This window comes from Cynara cardunculus, assembly GCF_001531365.2.
Source record: "Cynara cardunculus var. scolymus isolate 2C chromosome LG 8, CcrdV1, whole genome shotgun sequence".
Lineage (NCBI taxonomy): Eukaryota > Viridiplantae > Streptophyta > Magnoliopsida > Asterales > Asteraceae > Cynara > Cynara cardunculus.
In genome coordinates this window covers 23,047,356-23,072,480 of record NC_037535.1, presented here as the reverse complement: position 1 = coordinate 23,072,480, position 25,125 = coordinate 23,047,356, and the positions used below count along the sequence as shown (strand labels likewise).

General features: G+C 35.2%; 4 protein-coding genes across 5 annotated transcripts; 2 read left to right on the top strand and 2 right to left on the bottom strand.

The window, feature by feature from the left end:
• Positions 1–6,511: 6,511 nt before the first annotated feature.
• On the top strand, positions 6,512–11,875 carry LOC112517465 (subtilisin-like protease SBT3.18). 2 transcript variants are annotated; one of them, XM_025124905.1, is made up of 9 exons: positions 6,512–6,587; positions 6,679–6,840; positions 7,125–7,786; positions 8,000–8,067; positions 8,383–8,622; positions 8,705–8,825; positions 8,984–9,197; positions 9,403–9,941; positions 11,864–11,875. In XM_025124905.1, the coding sequence occupies exons 1-9, from the start codon at positions 6,512–6,514 to the stop codon at positions 11,873–11,875; spliced, it is 2,094 nt and encodes a 697-aa protein (XP_024980673.1). The 2 variants fall into 2 exon arrangements, with proteins under 2 accessions (XP_024980673.1, XP_024980672.1); XM_025124904.1 differs by having other exon boundaries at positions 7,077–7,786.
• Positions 11,876–11,996: 121 nt separating this feature from the next.
• On the top strand, positions 11,997–17,970 carry LOC112516617 (cytochrome P450 CYP72A219-like). The gene is made up of 5 exons (XM_025123766.1): positions 11,997–12,276; positions 14,655–14,872; positions 16,434–16,681; positions 16,766–17,138; positions 17,454–17,970. Exons 1-5 carry the CDS (start codon positions 11,997–11,999, stop codon positions 17,877–17,879), a joined length of 1,545 nt encoding a protein of 514 aa, XP_024979534.1. The 3' UTR covers positions 17,880–17,970.
• Positions 17,971–18,049: 79 nt separating this feature from the next.
• On the bottom strand, positions 18,050–19,929 carry LOC112516618 (mitochondrial inner membrane protease subunit 1). Its single transcript, XM_025123767.1, has 4 exons — positions 19,720–19,929; positions 19,420–19,644; positions 18,617–18,727; positions 18,050–18,467 (listed from the first exon to the last, which is right to left on the bottom strand). Exons 1-4 carry the CDS (start codon positions 19,840–19,842, stop codon positions 18,435–18,437), a joined length of 492 nt encoding a protein of 163 aa, XP_024979535.1. The 5' UTR covers positions 19,843–19,929; the 3' UTR covers positions 18,050–18,434.
• A 1,091-nt stretch (positions 19,930–21,020) lies between these two features.
• LOC112516899 (probable solanesyl-diphosphate synthase 3, chloroplastic) lies at positions 21,021–25,125 on the bottom strand. Its single transcript, XM_025124146.1, has 6 exons — positions 24,620–25,125; positions 24,421–24,533; positions 23,441–23,568; positions 23,257–23,360; positions 22,165–22,292; positions 21,021–21,831 (listed from the first exon to the last, which is right to left on the bottom strand). Exons 1-6 carry the CDS (start codon positions 24,843–24,845, stop codon positions 21,283–21,285), a joined length of 1,248 nt encoding a protein of 415 aa, XP_024979914.1. The 5' UTR covers positions 24,846–25,125; the 3' UTR covers positions 21,021–21,282.

Here is a 25,125-nt window from a genome sequence, read left to right as displayed (position 1 = left end):
GATTTTTATGTTAACTTTGTTAACCAATCTTGGCCATTGATTCTTACAATAAAGGGTTGTGATTAATCATAATAAAAAATTAAATTTTTAAATTTACAATTTCAAATAACATATGTAAATAAAGGGGAAAAGGGTATTTAGGTAAAAAAAATTATGTAACTCTCATATCATTAATTGGGAGTTACAAAATCAAAAAATCTCATTATTTTTATTAATTTATTTTTGTTAATGTAAGAACCATATGAACATACACACACACACACACACACACATATATATATATATATATATATATATTTATATATGAATCATTGTGTCAAATACGAACAAAAATTGACATATATATGAACTTGGACTGTATAACATTTACGAACACAATATGAATATAATAAGAATAGTTGCTACACGAAAGTAAATATATTAAAAAACATGTATGAACACAATATGAAGAGTTTGTGAACAATAGTTCCTTCATTATGAACACATTCAGGAGCAAACCAATGTTGAGATATGCAGTTAGTGTACATATGAACACAATATGAACAGTTTGTGAACAATAGTTCCTTCATTGTGAACACATTTAGGAGCAAACCAATATTGAGATATGCAGCTAGTGTACATATGAACACAATATRAACACTTGTGAACAATTCTTTAACAATTACATATGAATTCGAATTCTGATTGTAGTCGTAGACGATTTTAACCTTTTCATTCTCATTGTTGTCGATCTGTTTTCCAATAGGTTCATCTATATTACTCGGACGATATTGAAATTTTTACAATCGGAAATTCTTTAACAATTACAAAATCAATATCATTATGGATAGAATAAATCGAAATTACAAAACATGAACATGTATAAAAAAATATCAATATTACATAATCATCAATTATTGAGTTTCTTAGATTTGTAACTCCCAATTAATAATTTGGGAGTTACATAAATGACAAATTACTTAATTACCCTTGTCATCAATATATGAGTTATATGTAAACCTAAAGAAAAGATAGAATATGATTGGTTGAGCTTGGTTAACAAAGTTAATACAAAAATATTGGTTAGTATTTGAACCAATATATATATATATATATATATATATATATATATATATATATATCTTGCATAGATCATCTTTCTTGTATTGTCTCGGAGATATTACGTGTGAAAGCTCATTTTAGTCGGCATTCGCTTTGAAATCGAGCATCGTCTACCATTAAAATCGTAACAGTCAAATCGAAATAGTAACACTTCAAGATATATTGTAGAATATATGTCTTATGACCAATTATTTTTGGAAAAAAATAGCACCAAATTATTCATTTTTTTTGCTAATATTAATTATTTCTTAATTTTGCTTTGAATTTTTATTTATTCATATAATATATAATATATTTAAAATTAAAATTGCATTTTCATATTCTTATCAAATTAAATATTATATATTTAATTAAAACTATTATATGTATAATAAATAAAATAAAAGGTCAGAAATTAAATGGTCCCCTGCCTATAAATTTTAGGCCTAACATGTTCAATTGATGCTTCACTAAAGTGATTGCATTGACCATTAAAAGCTAGATTCTTTAACCACTAATTATTTTATTAATTTTGTTTTTGATTTTTTAATAATTAAATTATTTTACTTTTCAATAAAATATTTTAATAGCTGGGACCAAAATGAACAATCAGTTAAGACGTTTATTAAATACCAGTAATATGATAAATGTATGTAACTGGAAGTTATAGAACCTGCGACCATGCATGAAAAGGTCATGACGGGTCTGATACCTGAATGAATGGATATAGTACGACAGTTTGACGCACTGTCAGATCAGACCCAAATTCCGTAATTCAGGGTTTTATGTATTTTTATTTCTTTTCATGATGAAAAGTTCTGTAATTCAGAATTTCTTTAAATCATGCTTTATCTTGGGCTTAATTTTGAATTTCTAATTATTAATCAGACCTGCCGAAAATGAAGTCGTCTAGTATAAATGACAGATGGGTTTGAATCCCATTTCTTCTGGTCTTTTCCTACTGAACAGAACTCGTACCCCCCTCACTATCTATCGTCTGGATAAAGACAGACAATCGGTCCATCCTGACTCCCTAAGTGCAGACGAGGCACGAAGCGGCGAAGCAATTGAATGCTAACTTAGAGATCAAGATTACAAGGAAACACACGAGCGCTTATTTAAAACAATTGTACAGTAACCGCTCAAGATAATTACAAACCCAGAATGCATGTTCTAAAACATACCTTAAATAACAGTTAATCGGATTTCATATAACAGTTACAGATAATTGACAACCTCTAATACAACCAGTAATCGACGTTATTTGTTTCGAAGACGTGAATTCTAAACAAACTCAGTACACTAACATTATTCATGGTTTAACACGCGTATTTTCATCATTAACTGCATTATTTTATACAGTAACCATTGATAACAAAATGTTGAATTGGTTCAATTTAGATCCATCAACCCTTTACTATAATTGAACCTACCATTAAGCATGTAACTCTACACATTTTTGGTCAACTCCTACTTGCATATTTTAACTTTTATTATATACGTTATACTTCAACGTCTTTAAGTCTTTTAAGAATATACTGAAAAAAATATAGTTAATAAAGCGGAACAGATCTCAAGACATAGAAAATAAATCTGGATTTGTAATCACTGGTACTGATTCGAACTTTATTATGCATTTCATCTGTAAAAGTCGTTACGATCGAAAAACTCCATATATGGATTATCAACTTGTATAGAGACAAGAAGATGGAAAAATATTCTTTAACTTTTGTGACGTGACTTAATTATCAACTGGGTTTTAGAAAACGAAAAAAAGAATGAAAATGGCTTCGACGTAGAACGATAATTAAAGAAGCATAAGCCGATAATTTGGAATCAATTAGGGTTCATGATTTGCAAAGGTTTGGCTAGGGGTGTAATGGGTTATGAATGCAATCAAATTAAATGGTTGCGTTTCAATTGAGACTGATGGTGACGGTGATGATGGTCCATGGCGTGACGGTTGATGGTGGTGGTGGCGGTCGTTATGATGGATTTGCCGGCAATGGATGTTTCATTTTTTGTGCATGGTTTTAATTAGTTCTAATGAGGTGTTGGTGTAAAAGATCAGTATTTTTACTTATTATCAGCGTTAAATATAATTTTTATTTTTAAATTTCATTTTTTCCCTTAAATTTTTAATATTGAATTTATATTATTTCTCTTTAATTAAAAAAATAATATGTTTTACATGTTGAGTAATTACTATGCTTGACTTTCCATGATCTCGCTTAGCGTAAAACTGATATCAGTATGTATCGAAAGAGTTGCCAAAGGCAATGACCAACGGGGGGAAGAGCAAATGCAATTTCTTCGGTTGGAGTCTACTTATCTTATGTTGTTTACTTGACTTTATGCTAGTTTAGTATTTGTATTATATTGTAATGTTCTAAGTTGCAACAAATTTCAATATCAGATGTTTCAGATTGTTTAAGTATTCCATTATTGTTTACCAACTCAGTAGTTTACGTAATGACCAGGCACTAGAAAGTAGGGGTGCTCATGGGTTGGGTTGATCGAGTTGCAGACATTTGAACAACACAACCTAATGCTTACTGTTTGAAAAATCTTAACCCAACCTAACCCAACCCAACCCAACCCAAACCGTACGGGTTGGTCGGGTTGATAGTTTGATACATCAAAATACTCTTCTAACATTGAATATGTTATTTTTCTACTCATAATTTCTTTTTCATCATCAACCATTTGATACAACTTATTCATACTCCTTACATATATCACATTCAGTTAATTTTCTTAATTTACATATATATGCTCACAGTCAAGGACTCTAACGTGGTCTCATGGGTCTTAAAAAAACTTAATGGTATTGTATGGTCCCAAGTCTATACGAATATTAATATATAATTAATTATTTCTTTTCTCTCTCTCTCTCTCTCACACATACACACACACATATATATATATATATGTATATATATATAATTAAAAGATATAATATAAAGACTTGAGATCATGTGAGACTAGAAAAATAACACTGAATCTTTACAGTGTTTTTGTTGTAAATGTTCGATTTTTTTTTTGTACATTCATAATGTTTTTACTGTAAAAATTCAATATTATTTTATGGTATAATGTAAATCAAACCCTAGTATAAAACAAGAAGCTTATTTTATGAATAAATAAAAAGGTGACCCAAATTCCTAAGCAACATAGGTGCTATGATACGTTTTAGCATCTACCTATGTTTTCATATCATTAAAACCCATCAAAACCATCTTAAACCACTCCTTTTGTTTCCATGCTTTTTTCTTTTCTTTTTTAAATCAAACAATTTCAATATTCCTTCTTTGCATTTATATATTACTTACAAACTCAATATATATATATATATATATATATATATATATATATATTCTACTTAACTTTAACATTTATTATATCATAGGAATTAATCCATAATAGTGTAACAACTAGTTTGCAACAAAATTGTTTGTTGGATGCACACGTACATATTGGTGATTTGTATCACCAATATCATTTAAGTGTAATGGGATTAATTTGTTGACTAATGTAATTTTGATAAATATTGAATAAGTAAGGATGGTGCGGAGTGTACACTTGTTTGAGTTTATTTCGATTTAAAGTATACCGTTAACGACGGGGTCCGGGGGCAGCTCCCCTGGTAGCGGGGTCCAAGGGGCAGAGCCGGTTTTTGGCCCTGTTTTTTAAACCCGGTTTGGTGGTTCTGAAATTGCCGTTTTTGACAGTTTTCGAATCTTTTTCGTATTGGTCATTTGATTTTCGAGGGTACAGAAAGATTCATAACATCGATTCTCTGTTCGAATTACTGAATTTTATCCGTTTGAAGTTTCGATTATACCATCGAAATATTTCAATCTGAAAGTGAATCACAACTTTCAGTAATCCAAGCAATAAACACCTGTAAATTCTAACATATATATAACTTCACCATAGAAGAAAACTGCTTTAAGTTGTAATTAGGATTATGCTTATCAAAGCAAACAAGTTGCTTTACTTCAATCGAAATTATGATGCATGGAGGTGCAATTATACTTGCTATGGCATATATTAGACACCTACTAACCAAGCATGTGTTCTTGCTTCATCATTCAATCTTTATTCCTTATCAATTCTGTGTGTTTCTTAAGCTGCAAGTCCTTGTTAATAATCCTGCAATTCTACGCAAGACAACTGACCATCACATATGCAACTTTTGTTGAGCAGGAGTATGGCTAAGCAATGATTCTGTTGATAGCTTAATCATTTTCAAGTTAAGCAAGTATCCTTACACCACAAAATGGTCCTCCGTATCTACTAGAAACCTACATATACTTTCAGCAATGAGCACCATACCTTTAAAAAGCATCATGCATAATGAACCTTTTAGTCTATATACAGAGAATAACCAACAAAACTTAAAGATCAAAGTACAGAAATCGCATTGAGTTATCTAATAACATTTTACGATGTATACAAACTAGACTTATAGTGCATCATCGCATAAAACTGTTTTTTCCAGAAGAATAGAGTCTTATCAGTGTATTAAAAATAACCCTAATATGGCATTACATTGGAATCTAGTATTAATAAAATGCTGCTATCTTTGTATATTAATCATAACCATGAACCAGAAGAAGGGTAAAAAAGTGATTTTATTAACTCAGGAATGATGAAGAGCACATGTACTACTCTTTGGTGGCATCCATAGTGTCCATGATAGAGCTTTAAGAAGTGGTCTTCGGCTGTATCTTACCTAAGGGGCTATATTATACACTAGATGGTATAATAATCTAACACATTAACACACAAGCAATGTACAAACAAAACGAAAAAGTGGCAACCATTGTCCACTGCCGTATAAGAGCAAATACCATCATGATTCTATGTCAGAGCTTTTATAGCTTCAATATCTTCGGTTGCAAGCAGCTCCTCAACCACTGACTCTCTTAGCAGCCACCTTCTTCAGAAAATAACAGTTTATCCTTTTACTTCAGTATATAAGCCTGACTTAAGTTGTAGTTTTTCCATATTAGGAACGATGACAACCAGACCTGAACGCTCCTTTTTGGGCCTCTTCTTTTTATCACTTTATTTTTTTCACTCACCATCCACTTCAGATGTAACTTTACCACCAAAAGTACTTTTAATTTTTTTCATGTTTTGGTCCCCTCTCTAATGCAATTCTCACATCTGCCTTCTTGTTTTATCGTTGTCGTCTTATACAGGTTTACATTGTCTATTTAGGGTGCAATGATATTCAAGATCCTATCCTCACTTTAAATTACCATCTTGAGCTCCTTTCCAGTGTCTTGCCAAGGTGAGTCTCCCAAACCCCTCTAGTTCCCATTATGTTTCATCTGAAAACTAAATATGCAACAAGACCTCCCCACTATTGATCATACTTATCACTAATTCTTCCTCAAGCCAAGAAGATGCAAGGGAGTCCATGCTATATAGCTACAAACATAGTTTCTCGGGATTTTCTGCAAAAATTAATTCATCACAAGCAGCTAACTTAGCCAGTATGTGAAAGAGTACTTTTATGATTTATCTCAAAGATCTAGACATATCAAGTGTTTTGATGATTAATTAATGAAAGAAATAATATTTCAGGCATGGAACGAGTGATATCAGTGTTCAAGAGCCAGATACTGCTGTTGCACACAACTAGAAGTTGGGATTTCATGGGTCTCAACTTAGAACCCATTGCTGATCAAGCAACTCCACTGCAACTAACTCATGGAGATGGCACAATTGTTGGCTTATTTGATTCCGGTATTGCAGACACAACTCATGTTATCAACCTTAATGAAAATTTTTGATTCTTCCTGACAAAACCTGGATGCATTGATGGTTTGTACCATATGACCGTCATTCTACCCAAGATTAAATTGGATGTTTCAATGGTTTCTCTATATGTACAGCTGGATGACTTGGATATCAATTTCTAGAAGCCAGGCATTGTGCTTTAAACATGACATATATGTAGCATGAGAAAATACATGATAAAGTTGGATATATTTCATGTAAATTATATAATTATTATTCTAATGAATCAGGCATCTGGCCAGAATCTAAGAGTTTCCATGAAGAGCCTAGAATGCATCCAATTCCAAGAACTTGGAGAGGAGAATGTGTTCATGGCGAAAATTTCAATCCTAAAAAAGCTTGTAACTTGAAGCTTATAGGGGCCCGTTATTACCTCAAGGGATACGAGCAAGAACATGGCCCACTGAATACAAGTGAAACATTAGAATACCGGTCACCACGGGATGCTAATGGCCATGGGACCCACACAGCTTCAACAGCAGTGGGGTCTACAGTTAAAATGGCGAGCTTTTCTGGGTTTGGACAGGGCACTGCTAGAGGAGGAGCACCTAGAGCAAGATTAGCAGTGTATAAAGTGTGTTGGGAGGTTGGGAAGTGTAGTGAAGCTGATATTTTAGCAGCCTTTGATGAAGCAATTCATGATGGAGTTAATGTGATATCCGCCTCTTTTGGTTCACCGCTACCACTGCTTCCCCTCTACAAATGGAGTTCTGATATAGGGTCTTTCCATGCTATGCAAAAAGGCATTAGTGTTATTTTCTCGGCAGGTAACAATGGACCAGATCCATCTTTAGTCAAAAACGTTGCACCTTGGAGTACATGCGTTGGTGCTTCATCTATTGATCGAAATTTTCCAACACGGGTATTATTGGATAATTGTCTCTCTTTCAAGGTAACTAACTTAATTGCTTTTTTTTTTTGTCATTTATTTTCAATAAATCACATGTTTATAAAAGTTTTTAATGAATATATGCATACTAAACATGACCCCTAACATAACAGTAAAAAGAAAAGAACGTACCTACCATGCAAAAAACAACATTGAAGAAGGAAAAACATAATGCCAATTTACACATAAAGATTGTCATTAACTTGTTCTGTGCAGGGAGAAAGCTTTAATACTAAACATATAGAAGCAAATCTGGTTGGATCTGACAGTTATTTCTTTGGAGGGTGCGCTCTCTCTCTCTCTCTCTCTGTGTATATATGTGTGTGTGCACCACACATACATATATCCATATATGATATATGCACATACAAGAATACATAGACATATAACTATAAATACACATCGTGTTGGCTTGTTGCACAAGGCCAAATCAACATATTGGAATTCTTGTGAAGCGAGCTGTATGTCGAAGTTAATAACTAATAGTTAATAGAAAGAATGGACCTTAGAGAATGTATGATGATATGTCTAAGACTACAATCAGATGATTATATGATACCACAAAACTATCCTAAAAGCATAAGTGAATGAACTTACAGGATATGCAGAATGGATATGTGGAGAAATAACAGTGCTGTAGGGACAGTGATTCTGTGCTTCTCAACCCAAGGACAAGTGCAGATTGAAGAGGCAGAATTTGCAGCTTGGATAGCAAATGCCACAGGCTTGATCTTTGTAGACTCACCTACTCGTCAATATGTGGATGTGGATATAATTCCCACCATTCGTATGGACATGATTCAAGGCACTAAAATGAACCATTATCTATCTCAAAGCATGTAAGAGTTTGTAATTGTGTGAATGATTGCACGTGTGGATAGTTACTGTCTATTTATGGAATCGATTTCTTGAAAAATGAAGGATGACGCCCCCTAAGGTGCACATATTTCCAAGTAAGACAGTTATCAAAGTATCACCAGCACCTGTTGTTGCAGATTTTTCATCTAGAGGCCCAAGTTCGATTTCACCTGATATTCTCAAGGTACTTAGATCCACTTCCGATATTTAATCATATAATCCATGTAACAGTTTTTCTTTGCTAAATTACGACCAATGGAAAGTAATCACCAACCAGATAATAAATTAACCAGAAGAAAAAAAAAAGATTTAACAAGAACTTATAGTTATATCATTCATCAGCCAGATATAAGTGCTCCAGGAATCAGCATATTAGCAGCATGGCCTCCCGGAATATCTCCTACTTCGACAGAGAATGATCAAAGATCTGTAGAATGGAATTTCCAGTCAGGAACATCAATGGCATGCCCTCATGTATCTGGCGTGGTTGCTCTCCTCAAATCAGTACATCCTAACTGGTCTCCAGCAGCCATTAGATCTGCTCTAATGACAACAGGTACTTAACAACCAATCACAACCAACATCTCTTAAACAAAAACAAGATAATTGTACTTCTCCCTCTTTATACATTCAAGAAAGGCTATGGTCCTGCAGACACATAAAAATATCAACATTGAACGCATGAAAACGTTAAAAATAAAACGAACAATAGCAGTACTTCAACAAGCATGTTTAAAAGATTGTTTATTGTATGTCAACAGCCTACAACAGGGACACGAATCATGACACCATATTAGCTGGGGGATCAAATGAAGAATCTAGTCCATTTGACATAGGAGCTGGCCACCTTAACCCCATGAAAGCAATGGACCCAGGCCTGGTTTACGACATGAAGGCTGATGATTACATTCTCTTCCTTTGCAACAATGGATACACCAAAGATCAAATCAAAAGAATCATCGGTCTCCCACCTGGAACTCCTGTAATCTGCCCAAAAGAATTCAAGACCAACACAAATCTGAATTATCCATCCATCACCGTTTCTAGTCTTGAGTCCACTATCACTATCAAAAGGACAGTTCGAAACGTGGGTGCCAAGAAAACGACCATATACTTTGCCAGAATTCTTAGTCCTCATGGAGTAGAGATTACAGTTTGGCCAAGAATCTTGTTTTTCTCATATTTCACATGTGAACTCTCGTACTACGTGACTCTGAAACCACAAAAGGTGTCACAAGGGAGATACGATTATGGTGAGATTGTTTGGTCTGATGGGTTCTATACCGTTAGGAGTCCATTGGTTGTATGCGTTAACACTGTAACTCTTACTGCCATCACTGATGACTCTTCTCAAGCTCTTGATCAACCCTTGGCTCTTGCCCGTGCTTAGACAAACCCAGAACGCCTGCATATCGCGTTTCCTGCCACTTTTCTATCAACCCTTTTTACCGTTTTCTTCCGGTTGAATTTGAACCCTAAAAGGTTGAATCCACAGCACGTTGGCCTGTTGCATTATTAGTTTCTCATTGCAGTATTCTACATCTTTCATGTGAATTGCAATATCATTGTATTTTCTTTCATTTTAAGCAACACATGCATTTGTCAAAATGCTTGACCTTATTCGCAATGTAAATGTAGCGATTGACAATGCTCATACAAATCCAAGAAAAAATAACATGAAAAATTCAAACCCTTATATTGCTGGAAAAGAGAAGATCAAACCAATGCAATAATCTCCGGTCTCCACCATTTGCATTATTTGAATAATTTATTAGAAAGATTTCATACTTCTACACCTGCTAAGAAAGCCGGCGAATGTAAGAAAAATTGCAAACAAAACTTAAAAATTAAGATAATTTTTTATTAAAAAAGATGATGAATTTTGTAAAATTACAATTATTTAACAAAAACAAGTCAAAATAAGAAAATAAAAGGCCTCTGATTTTATAATGTATTCTCTTGTTTTCTTACTTGATTTTCTATTGTCATAATCTTCTAATTATATATATTTATAATGTTGGTGATTTTAAGGCCATTTAAATGTAATTGGAAGTACAACAGGTTTTAATGGGGTTTATACTGTGTTTTGATATAAGTCATGAGGTGCAGAGTGCACACCTGTTATAAAGACGAGTATGACCCCGGACACGAAGAAGTCATGAGGTGCGGAGTGCACACATGTGGTTTTACATGCAATTACAAACACGGTAAACGCAAGAGTGAGCAGACAACCTGACCCACAACCTCATATCATGGCCAACGTCGTGTAAATCACATGTGATTTCAGTATAGAATTAAAATCACATGTGATTTGATCTTTTTTTTTCATGTTCTTTTATTTCTATTGTTCCAGTATAAGCCCCAGCCCCCCCCCCCCTCTCTCTCTACATATTAACTAACCAAACACCCCTTAGATTTTCATTTTCATTGATTACTGTTTAATAACTCTATATCAAACACATCCTACGTGCCATAATAAACCGTTTTATAAAACTTAAGTTTACGGGACCAAACGAAAAATCATTGTATCTAAAAAGTATTATGATAAGTTCACATGACTTAATTAGGTATATATATCTTAACAAGTTTCTTAAAATGTTTTTAAAATAAAGTGTTGAATTAGGTTATTCAATAAGACACTGTTGGGTCATTGACCAGCATCTTCCTAAATCAAAACGTAGCGATGGCTGCTACGCTATAAGGAAATAAGTTGCGTCTTCTTCACCGGCAATTGCTTCTGGCGTAGTGGTAAGCGCTTGGATCCCAACAGACACTTTTAAGAAATTCCTATGAACACATCTTCCAATACGGCACTTTTACAAAAAAGGTCGTATTAAAATAGAATAATACAACATTTTATTATAAAGATGTCCAAAAAACGTTATATATATAAACTTATTATAGCACTTTACATAAAACGTTTTATCGTTTGATCCTATAGATTGAAGCTCTATAAAACAGTCTATTATAAACCACAAGAGTTGTGACGTAATGGTTGAGCTCCTGAGTGGGGGATGTGGTAGAATATCCTATCTGCTCAGGGTTCAATGTCAGACGTCACAACAATTATAGCCATTGAGTTTATCATAACTGATTTCTTACAGTTACAGTTTACCAAGATTAATCCAGACATAATCTGAGACTACCCTTTTAAAAAAACAGTCTATAAAAAAACATGTGTATATTAAATCAAAGTGGTCCAACCCTAGATTCGAAACTTAGGTTATTTTTTAATCAAACCAATGGTTTGTTAGCAGCTCCCTTTAAGGATACCCTTTTAAGCTTATAAGTTTGTTACCACCCCAAAAGAAACAAACATATATCACTTTTCATCATCATTAACTGTTACATACATATGATTACAATGTTGTCATCGGTGGCGTTATTGGCGGTGATCGGCGGAGCATGGTGGGTTTGGACGGTGATGAGGTGGGTCTGGCTCAGACCAAGAGCCATCGAAAGATGTTTGAGGAAACAAGGTCTGAATGGACCGGAATACAGATTGTTGCATGGAGATATGAACCAGATGGCCACCATGGCTCGCCACGCCGCCGTGAACTCCAAACCGATGAGCTTTTCCGACGACTTTCTACCCACCATTCTGCCGTTCCACCACCACATCATCCAGACCTATGGTAATTATTTAACTTCGTTTTTTTTAAGTGTTTTATAGCTGTTATTGTATTGTCACTATTACTAGGGTTTTGAATATTAAATCATGCCAACGTTTACACCAAGTAGTGCCACTAGGGTGGGTTCACGTCGGTGGTCATGGTGGCGATAATGGTGGAGAGAGGTGGTTCATGTGTCAGAACTGGTGGCAGCCTATATATATATATATATATATATATATATATATATATATATATATATAGAACATATATACAATATCTTATAAGAGTACCTAGTTGCCCTTGGCCACCTACAATGAATCTATCATAATATGAAATGCTCACAACTTGTTTGGTTAGATATAAATGATTGTTTGGTAGTGACTTGATGATATAGAAAATGGCTTATTCAATAAGCTTATAAGAGGGAGCTTTATGTCGGGATGGACCGAAAGGGTTTTCGTGGTGGCACGTACCACCATTTCGTTCATCCGTAGTAATGTAAAAAATTATAGGATTGTGAAAAGTGTCGCCGTATTAAGTTGTTGTGTGACACCATATATATTTTGAAACTACAATGAAAACAAAAGTTTCCCTCGTTAGAGTTGGTTTGCAGGACTTTTCTTCCATTCCAGACCCGAGTTCGAATCCCGTTATATGAAAACAATGAACTAACCAACAAACTAATGATGATTTTGTGAAAAATAAACCTATATTTGTTTCTTATAGTTAAATGATGTCAACGTTTTAAAAAAATTCTGGGTTCATTCATGTTTTATGCAGAAAGCTGATTTTTTTTTCTCCAAATCTGCATCTCCCAATTAAAAAGACACGCTCCTTAGATTTATGGAAAAACTCTCTCAAACAAAAACTTTCTCAATCTATATAGACAGATTAATCTATACAACTTTATCCATACTAGACTTAGTGGAAAACAAATCAAATAACCCCTAAGTATAGTATGGATAAAGCTTATTGTGAGGATTAATCTGTATGTATAGATTAGGAGGGGTTTTTTTTTATATAGATGGAAGAAGTATGTTTTTAATTGGGATAAACATGTTTGGAAATACTTGACTTTCTATACAAAACTTTCTTCTAGGAGCTTATCGAATAAGCCGCTTTATATTACATTAAGCTACTACCAAATAGTCATGTATAAGCTCGAATATATTGTTAACAAACAAGCCCTAACATTGAATGAACCAAATCAAAGCAATATGACTAGTTCTATTTTTTTCAAGTCTTAATCTGGTTTTGTTATCGGTTTAAAAGTGATAAAACCCATCATTTTGACTGAACCGAACCATATATACATGGTGATAATATGTGAAACACTCGTTAAATTACCCTTCAAAGAGTCCCCGAGAAGAAAATAGACGTTTCGGTATATATTGAGAAGAAATTATTCAAATCTTGTTGATTTTGGGTTCTATTAGCATCTCAAAACAGATTCTTCAAAATGAAGAAAATCGAGATTTTGGATAAGCTTTTTACTGCAACAAATTCTTTAAAATGGAAAAAGTACGAGAGCGTGAAATTCTCCAACTTTGTAGAGCTTCACAAATATAATTACCATGAGAGAGAATTCTTTTGTCACACGTCAATAAAAAAAACTTTGAAATTAAATGTTTATGAGAGAAAAATAATATTTTAATAATATAATCAATATTGCGATCCTCAAAATGGAGAAACTGTTGGAGTTGAATGTAAAGGTTTTTTTAGAGATTTTGAATTTTGATTCTCTTGAAGAATCTGTTGAAAATGCTCTACTACTCTGTCCAACGAAGATGACACAGACACAAATAGTTCCAGAGTGTCAAAAGGGGGTTATACGGGTAAAGTCCGTCATGGAGTGTCGAGTCCTTAGAATAGTAGACTTTAACTTTGATATCATGTGTGAATATGTAAAATCCCATCAGATCACTTTATTAAATAGAACCCATGAAAAAATAAAAGAGGCTTCAACATATTGCGGAGAAATATCTGAACTATAAACGATATGAAACTACATATAACGTATGTAAAAAATCACTGATAAATAATTATTTATCTTTTTATATAATACAGCTGTTATTTTCCATTAAAGGACAAGAGTTCCTTTCCCTCAAATTCGAACCTCTCTGGTCGTTCATTTCAAATTTCACTTCAAGTAATTAAACCAGTCAAACCAGACCATTTGGATTGATTCGACCAGTTTGACCGAGCCAAGTAATCTGATTGGCTTGGTTCGACATTTTGCAATACAAAGTGACTGAAACAAAATTATGTACATGCCTAGGCACTATCGTTATTAACTGGACCAAAAGTCTGATCCACTGTATCAATCGTCTTATATTCAGTATGGGTCGGGTTAAGCCGACCTATGACTAAGCCATATATGAAATGATGAAAAATTCCAGGTAAAAATTCGTTTGCGTGGATGGGACCGATCGCAAGGATCAACGTCATGGATCCAGAACTAATCAAAGAGGTTCTAGTGAACAATAGGGTTTACAAGAAACCAACCCCCAACCCGCTCGTTAGGTTTCTGGTTTCTGGGATGACGAGCTACGAAGATGAAAAATGGGCCAAACATCGCAAGATTGTTGCACCTGCTCTTACTCAAGACAAATTGAAGGTACATACGGTTGAAATTTTTATAGTTTTATCAGTTGTATATTTTTAATCTTATATTTGTATAAATTATATCAGTTATGTTAAAGCTTAATTTAATTATTTAACATAACAGTTAAATTGGGACATCATTACAAGCAGTATGTTAATTAGGGGTATGCATCAGGTTGGATGCATACTGAATCGAAAAAAGAAATTGATGAAACAAAAAAATCGAACGTATCGGTTTTGATTTAGAATTAGTTTGATCCCAAACAAACTGTCAACCAAACACATAATTGACTTTGTTTATTGATTTTAAAAATACATACCTAAAACAGAACTGATCCAAATTGAAAATTAAGTAAACCAGTTCGGAATTTTATTTGAATTTGGGCAAAATCGAGAATTGATTCTGGAAAAAATCTTTAACGGAGAACCGAATTTGAAACATCTAGAAGCGAACAAAATATTATTGGTCTGGTTTGGTCTCTACTCCATTCTTTTGTTTTATTAATCCAGAACAGAGATGCATTAAAAAGTCAAAACCCGCAGTTTGGACAACTCCAGTCTGGAAAAGCCCAAACCTAGTGATAGCGAAGCATGGTTCGATGCAGACCTCAGCCTAATGAAGCCAAAATAGCAAGCGCGGTCCGAAAATGTTTGACCTAGAAAAGTCTGGTTATGCCAAAAAAGGAGACAGAAAAAGCCCGATTAAGTCATTTTTCTAACCCCATAAGCTAAGTGGGGCCTGAAAAAGCCCATTTAGGTCATTTTTTCAATCCCCAAGCTGAGTGGGTTTTAAAAAGTTCGAACCTTTTTCCGCTACTGAAATTGTTCAACTTGTTTTTTTGTTAGCTAATTTTTCTATATTTTGCCAATCGGATTCGTTAAAAGTAAAATATAACCAAAAATCGACCCATTTTTATGTACTAGAAGGGTACTCGTGTAATACAACGAGATACGTCTTGATTTTAATGTTTCGTTTTATTTTGTCCCCTGTCGATGTCATAATACGGTTTTATGTGGTTTTGAGAAAAACGATAATGTTTCTATTTTTGAATAAAATATAAATTTAAAGATATCTCATAATTTTGAAAAAAATATATCGATATTGATGTCAAATTAACTATTTAGAATTTCTTGTTTTGTTGTGTAATTTCTTTAATTCAGTTTTTTTATTATAAATTAGTTTAGGTTTAATAACGAAGTAATTTATTTTTGATTTATTAATATATTTTTTATAAATATAATAATTAAGTATTCTGTTAAAACACAATGATTATCCTAATTATATTTTTAATTTTTTATATTTAAATTGAAATATTTATCTTATATTTGACTATGTTTATCTGCACTTCTGCAGTTAGTTACGTGAATTCAAACATGAAGCTTTAATAAGTTGTACTTACACACAGTTTATTTGTAATCTAGAAGTTTAAGTAATATGCATTAATAAACGGTACTTCATACATAAAAAATGGTTTTTAAAAGTTATTATCAAATACTTTATAATATAGTATAGATAACAATATTAGACGATTTTACGCAAATGTTACTCATTTGAAATGTTGTTTGTATCGTAGCATATGTTTTCGGCTATGTACACGAGCTGTAACGACATATTAGTGACCGAATGGTCGAAGTTGGTTTCGAAGAATGGCTGGTGCGAGTTAGACGTGCAACCTTACATCGATGATTTTGCAAGCGATGTGATTTCTCGAAACGCTTTCGGGAGTAGCTACGAACAAGGTAGAAGGATATATCGACTTCAAAAAGAACAAGCCGTGCTCACACGTCAAGTTCTACAGACGGTGTACCTCCCTGGATGGAGGTAAACGATATGTTTCATTATTGTTTCGTCCCCCCCCCCCCCCAATTGAAACCGAACGGTTTTAGTAACCGTAAAAACGTGCAGGTTTTTACCAACCAAAACGAACAAGAGAATGAAGCAAATCGATAATGAGTTGAGGTCAATTCTAACCAAAATCATGGAGAAAAAAGAACGGGCGATGATTTCAAGGGAAAGCGACGATCACGAAGATTTACTATCGTTGTTGTTGAAATCGACCATGAAAGCAAACGGGGATCTGGGGATGAGCGTGGACGAGGCGATCGAAGAGTGTAAATCGTTCTATTTCGCCGGGCAAGAGAGCTCTTCGAATCTTTTGGTTTGGACCATGATTTTGTTGAGCCAACACCCAATATGGCAAACGAGAGCCCGGGAGGACATCCGCCAAGTTTTTGGACAAAATAAACCAAATTACGAAGGGTTAAGTCGCCTAAAAGTCGTAAGTAATAGATATCAACGCTATAAAAGGGAGGTTCAGGAGAAAACCCCAAAATAATGAAAAACTGAGGAACACGTATGCAGATGTGCATACAAGTAATTGAAACAGTTTCTTGATTTTTATACAATGTGCATACCGGACAAATTACTTACAAATTACCTGTATGCACATATGTATACCGTCCAGATAAACAATTACCAGGGTGTTCCTAAGATTTTCATTTCTTTTGCGGTTTTCCCTAAACCTGACCTCCAACGCTATCATAAATTAAATATTTATTCTATTATATGACAAACCAAACGTTCTAATTTACAGGTAACCATGATTCTATACGAGGTTCTCCGGCTATACTCACCTGCAACCATTTTCACACGAATCACATACAACGAGACCAAACTCGGAGACCTAACCGTACCCGCAGGGGTACAATTCCTGTTGCCGGTAATATTTGTACATCACGATCGTGAAATTTGGGGGGAAGATGCAAAGGAGTTCAATCCCGAGAGATTTTCTGAGGGAATAGCAAAGGCAACGAAGAACAAGCTCGCCTTTTTCCCTTTCAGTTGGGGCCCTCGAATTTGCATCGGGAATAACTTTGCATTGATGGAAGCTAAGCTGGCCATATCGACAATCCTACAACATTTCTCATTCGAACTATCACCTTCCTACACTCACTCCCCTTCATACGTTGTTACCCTTCAACCCCGATATGGTGCTCACTTGATTCTCCACAAGATATAGCATCCAAACCAGTGGTTCGTGTTATATTCGGAAGTTTGTGGTTAACACGACCCCTAACTCATCGTGCTAGGAACTGCTATAGCTAGCACCGTACCAATGTCTATCCGGAATAAATTGTGCTTCTCTTTATCAACGATCATCGACAAAATCTGATTCAAATATATGGATTTGTATTCAAAAAACGTCGATTATTCATGTCCTTACAACTAAATCAAATCAAACGAACCCAGTAAATCCCACATGAAGTAGTGTCCAAGATCTGCTCTACATATAGGTAATACAAAATGTTCTTCAGCATGCTTAATATTCTAAAAGGGGCAGGTTCAAGTGAAAACCGTAAATACTTTGAGAACCTAAGAACTAACTATTTTCATGAATTATTCACAATGAATATTGTGATAGATACTCATTACGAGTATATGAATAATGAAAATGCATGATATTCGTTATGATTTATTCATGAAGCAGTTGGTTCCCAAGTTCTCAAAATATTTATGATTCTCATTTGAACCCGCCAGTATCCTAGAAGTCTTGGATATCCTGGTGATCTTGATGTCATATCGATCCAAAACAGTTTACTGGCCACACCTATAGTCGAAGCATATACAAGTGCAAGATCAGATATAATGATGACCCATTAACTACTCTACTGGATTCAGCATCGAACGGTTTAAATTGCAGCTTTGTTGATCATATTCATATATAGAAAAGCGAAAGTGATGAAACTACGAACTTACCCTGCAACAAACTTTGCCCTGAATAAGGCCGTAAGGAATTGGACCAAAGTTCCGAGAATCATTTGATGCGTAAATGTTATCCCCTTGGATCCACACATGCCCCTTTGGCACCTATAAGTTCAATCACAAAAACAATGAACAATCTTTTTGAAGTATATAACATTCTATGAGAGACGTTCATTTAGGAACCCAAAATTGATTAGGAATATTCATCATGAATATCGCATTCATTATTAATATGAACGTGTTATTCATCATGAATATCACATTTATGATGATTGTTATTCATCATCAATCACACGTCCATGATGAATAACACATCCATATTCCTGATGAATATGCCATGTGGGTGGTCACCTGGTTTCTTATCAATTTTAGGTTCCATTTCCTAACGGAACCTGCCCATAACATTTATAAACAGAAAACTCACACACACTCCTCATCTTTGGTGAGGTTTGAACTCTAGACCTCCAGGAAGGCTAGGATCTACCAGTAACCTGGATACCGTTGGACCAATAACCCTTTGGTCACAATCAACAATCTTGATGCATCAAAGACTATATAAAAACGTAGGCATCAGAAAAAGCCCTAAATTATGTGTTCAATTCATTGCCAAATATCAAACAAGACTAGAAGTTCCTGAATTTATCATCAAAGCAATTGAGATTTGAACATGAAAAAAGCAAATCATACAATCTCCTGCTTTGCCTAATTCATAAATTCTTCCATATCCAATGAAAAATGTAACAAAATTCAAGCAATTTTTGAAGGAAAGAATGAGAAACAGGTTATAAGAGTGTTACCACTACAGTACGAGATCTATCACTGCGGCTTGGATCAACCAAAAACGAAACAACTTCGCCTTCCATGGCGACAATGCGTTTCGTGATAATTTTTCTAGGGTTTTCAGGCGATTGAATCAAAACAACATCACCTGGACCTACCTTCCCTAACCTATGCGATATGTATTCCGACAATACAACATCGCCGGCCAAATTCAACGTCGGCAGCATACTTGGCCCATACACCTGAAACGAAAATTCCACCACCATCACAACATAAACAGATACACATAACATTAGATTCAGAAATCGATGCATTACGAGAATTGGGGAAAATATGTAAGTATTGGTGACGTGAAGCAAGCAGAGGAATTTCGCGAAAATGGCAGCTCGACCAGCTGATTCTTTAGCAATGGCGGTCCATTTACCGAACCATAATCTCATATCTCTAACGAATCGAAGGAAATCTACCCGCCTGAAAATTTGGGGGAGAATTTATGATGAAATTGGTCATCCAATCCAATTTGGGATAATGGGGTTTAAACCAGCTTTCAATTTTGCCACTAAACTTTTATGTATTTTCATATACATCTTCATCTTTCTGTTTTATCTAATTTTACCCTTCTAAAAATTTGGGTTTTTAGATTTTCTTTTTTGGGTAACCGTGGTTTCCGGGTCCGCTTACACGCATCGACTAATCCCCTAGGCAACCACGAATGGTTTGGAGTCGTCGTCACAAGTGAACCTCCATGGCCACAAGGGTTCTGTTGGCGTCTGGATTCGAACCTGAAGTAGATGAAGTTTTCCACTACACTCTCAAAGGCTTGACAGTGTGCCATAACAAGCGGTTTTAGTTTCTGATTGGGTAATTGACCCAAAATATCAGTTATGTGCCACCTTTTTTACAACTTCAGTAACGTTGGTGTAAAATAAGATATTCAACAAGATACAGATGAATATATAAAACCTAAAATCAGAGAATTCTCAAAAAGATTGTTCAATGACGTTGCAACTGATCGAAAATCGAACATCTTGCAGCAACAAACCATGCCAGATGTTGACATTGGTGATTATGTTGGAGGTGGCTAGCGGTGGCCACCGCCAATACTATATTATTATATTACTGTTACATCAAATAGGGGTAAATTGGTAATTTTTAGTTTTTCCCTCATATTTACCGATCTTATTCCACCTATTTTGATAGAACAAAAAAAAAAAACCTTCATCACATCCGGTCCACCCAATCTCTGTCTCATGTTACATCAAACGTGAAACAACGAAGCTTTGTCCTATTCCACATCATTGTAAACAATAAGTTTCTCGGTCTCATATACCAAACCACACCCTAACCAGCAATCAACAAACCTCGAGGGTCGGCTAAACTCTCAAATAAAGGTTCGGCCTTGAGGGTCCTCTCAGTAGGTCGTCAGTCAAGTCTTTTAAAAAAACCGTTAAGAATTTTCCTGACTGTTATCTTAAAGAGCCCATAAAATTAATTAATGTAGGCAAAAACTGGTCCGGACGCCCACAATACCAGAATAGAAATAAAAAACTAAAGCGTTCAAATTGTAACACATAAAAATAGTTCATATGAAACCAAAAAAAGTGACAAGAACATAAAATCATGATCATCTTTAAAGAATATAATTAGTATACAACACTCATGAACATTTTATTTCCTTTCTTACAATTATATGAATTTCCTATAATTTCATTACCATATGTTATACGATAAACCGATCGGAGACCAAGAATACCCCGGAATCGCAAAAAAAAAAAAACAACAGTCGTTCATTGACGGTCTCAACCACAGATCGAGCCATCATCCTGAACCCTGCCATTAGCGGCTTTAAATCTCGACCATTTTCCCAAATTCAGAACCGTTTAGTCAATACGCTCAAGGTTGAACTTAACCATCCCCTCAAGGGCTAGCCGAAACGCACCCTGAGGCAAGCAATTGAGACACTGGATTGCAGCATCAGCTTTCTGTTTGGCTAGCATCTGAGCCCTTTCTATCCCACCACTAGCCATCACCAGTTCAATAGCTTCATCAAGAGACCCCGTTTCACAAAACTCCGACTCGATGATCTCTCGCAGTTTCGACTCTTTTTCGAGAGCGAAAATCACGGGCGCGGTTAGGTTTCCTTTCGCCAGGTCGCTGCCAGCTGGCTTTCCCAGTTGCTCAGCCGATTGTGTGAAATCCAAGATGTCGTCCACGACTTGGAACGACAGGCCCAGGTTCTTGCCATATTGATACATCTGCTCGCAGACATCCTTGCCGACCCCACTAAAGATCGCTGCGCCTTTCGTACTAGCGGCAATCAACGAGGCGGTTTTGTAGTAGCTCTTGATCAAATATTCATCGAGTTCAACATCACAATCGAACAAACTTGACGCCTGCTTTATTTCACCGCTTGCAAAATCTTTGATAACCTGTCACAATTTAAGTAAATTCTAAAGCTTCCCTTTTCGTTTCTCGACACGACAACAAAATCGGTTCTCTTAAGACTGGCGTATAATGTCTATCTGTCATTATAGACTGCTTAATAGGACTTAAATTTATAGGACCAAACAATTATGCGTCTTGAAAAACTTGTTAGGATGCCGAAATACGCCTTAACATCCTATTGTAACACCTTTATACAGGACACACAATTATTGGTCCTTTATAATTAAGTCCTATTAAGACATCTTTGGCGTCGGATTTTGTAGTGGTGTGAATTTTTTAAGGCTTACGAAATACTAAAAAAACCCGCAATGATATACCTGGCTAATAAGCTTTATGACCTCCAGATTTTCAAGATTCGCCAGGTACCATGACGATTGTGCGAACATAAAATCACCAGCTAGAACAGCCACTCGTGTACCGTATATCTGATGGACGGTTTCTTGGCCTGCATACAGGAAAAAAAAAACGCTTAATTTCTAGAAACACCCCCTCGGAAAAAACCCCCAAAAAAAACCAACAATAGCACATAATTTGTGACCAAAACGAAGTTTTTCCTAGGGGCTGTTTCGTTGGTTTTTCATTAAGTCCTGTATGGATAAAGATGTCTGTGTGGATTAATCTGTCGTATAGGTTGAGAAGGTTTTTGTTTGGTAGGATTTTTCTCATAGATGGAAGGAGGATGTTTTTTAATTGGGTGGGGTAGGTTTTAGAAAAAACTTGGCTTTCTACGTAAAGCTCCCCTTTAAAAGCTTATTGAGTAAGCCATTTTCTATGTCATTAAGCCACTACCAAACAATCATATATACCAAATAAGTTGCGACTTAAGTTGCTAACAAACAGGCCCCGAGTCCTTTTTTCCCTATTAATCTACCCTTACATTAGCGTAGCAGACTAGGGGTGGGGATTCGTAGCTCGTGTAGATAGGAGGTATGGTAGGTAAGCTAGACTAGGGGTGTGTTATGTCTAGTTCTTTATCATATCTTTATCTCTTCATTACACTTTTCACAAAATGGCCTGTTTGTTAGTAGTTTAATGAGACTCGCAGCTTATTCGGTCAACTATACATGACTGTTTGGTAGTGGCTTAATGATAGAGAAGGTGGCTTATTCAGTAAGCTTATTGGGGGAGGGTTTATTCAGAAAGCCAAGTTTTTTTCAAACTTGCCCCTCCCAATTAAAAGAATACATTTCTTTCATCCATGAAAAACCATTCCAGACAAAAACCTTTCCAATCTATACAGATGGATTAATTACACAGACATCTTTATCCATACATGACTTAATGGAAAACCAACCAAACAACCCCTAACCCTCCCCAGACCCCACCTCAGGTGGGATATATCATGTTCTTTTGGTTTACATTAGAAACAGATATATCAAGAGACATCTCTACGTATTCAAAATTCATACCTCTTCTCATGTCACTTTCATCCAACACGTCATCGTGTATTAAGCTTGCAGTATGAATCATTTCAATGATCTCCGCCAAACGCCTATGTTCTCTTGTGAGTTCCCTGAGTCACAAAAACAAACTCATTAAAATCTACACCAAACCATCGGTGGATTTCAAGAAAGAAAGAAAAAAGACACTCACTCTAAACCGGCAAGCACCAATGTGGCTCTTGACACTAAGAAAACCAAGGCGGGTCTCATTCTCTTCCCACCAGCACTAAATATCTGTTCAGCTGCCGACATTAAGACCGGATTTTCTGCGCCAACGATCTACCACACGAAACAATATCAGCAATGTCATAATAGTTCAGCAACAAAGTGAGGGTCACTTCTTAGCCAAAAAGAACAAAGCAAAAGAAACATCACAAGGGTGCACAAAAGCCCGACCAACCCAACCTGAAGCCACTTGATACCTAATCAAGTTGTAAAATCTTCAAATTGTACGAATCTGGTTGGAATCGGGTTAGGCCCATTTGAACCCAATACCCGTTTTATATGTTATATGCATTTGTTGCTAAACATGTAATGTTGACTTTGATCTACATGACTGTGGCATACAACTGGTTAGCTCTTTACATAAGTGCATCACAATTCCACCCTTACTTTTACTTCCTATTTGCAAGGATCTACAACTTTCTGAAACAGTAGCTACCACTATTCTGAGTTGAAATGCGTCAACCATTGACGACATAAATTTTGATAAAAACCTATAATAATTAAAGCAGAGAGGATTTGATAGCATATTCTTCACAAGTGAATAGTCATTGGTGGACAAAAACTAAGCAGAATCACCAAAACAACCTCTCTACCCTCTATTCAAGAGGCAAAACTAACCAAAAGACACACTTTTGTGCTTTCTTTTCTGATGTAAGATCAAAGGATGATGGCTTTAGGCCATGGTTTCATCCCCCAGAAACACACAAATACATTTGCAGGATATGTTTCCAAGATTCATCCAAAAAAGGGGTAATGAAAAACAGAAGGAAACCACATATACGAGTATGAATTCAATCCTCAATCTTGAAGTATCTTAAACTAGCAAAATCCAATTCAAAGTTATCAAGAACATCCAAACCCACATGAAGAACACAAATCCATTAGACAATAATCACAGATACTCACAGATTGTAGATTCTTGTTCAATGTTAAAAGATCATCAGAAACAACTTCAAACAAATCTGATGGAGAATTCAGGCTCCTTGATTCTTTCTTCCCACTTAATGTTGGTGGAGTACCTGTATTCATAAACAACATGTTCAAATTCACTAAATTGAATCACAGTCTTCTAAAGAATTCAAAAATGAGTAAAAAAGGGAAGTACCATTAAGCAAAGTCTCAGGAGCTTCAGTGGAAAACACTCTACACTTTGCAATATTATCATCCCGGCGGCAAGATATCACTTTTCCGGCACCCCTATTTGCACTCCTAATCACTTTTCTTGCATAATTTCTTGAAGGAAATGAAGAACTAAAAGAACACCCACAAGCACTGAAATCAACAAAACTAGTTCGACCAAACTCAAGATTATGGCATGTCGCCGGCATCATCTTCCTAAATATCACCAGGATTCAATCTTTCTTCAATAAAATCAAAAACCCAACTCAGAAATCCTACTAATTGAAGTATATACAAACACCCATTATGCAAAAAGCCATAAAAACCGAAGAACAGAATGGAAGAAGTAAATGAGGTTCTAAGAACGAAAGAAAAGAGGGAAAAGCAAGGTTTGGAGAGCTGGAAACTGCAATCTGGAATAGATATACTGAATGCTTTTAGTGGATCCTAAAAGTCCACATATGTTAAACAGTGAATTTAGTTTTAAAACTG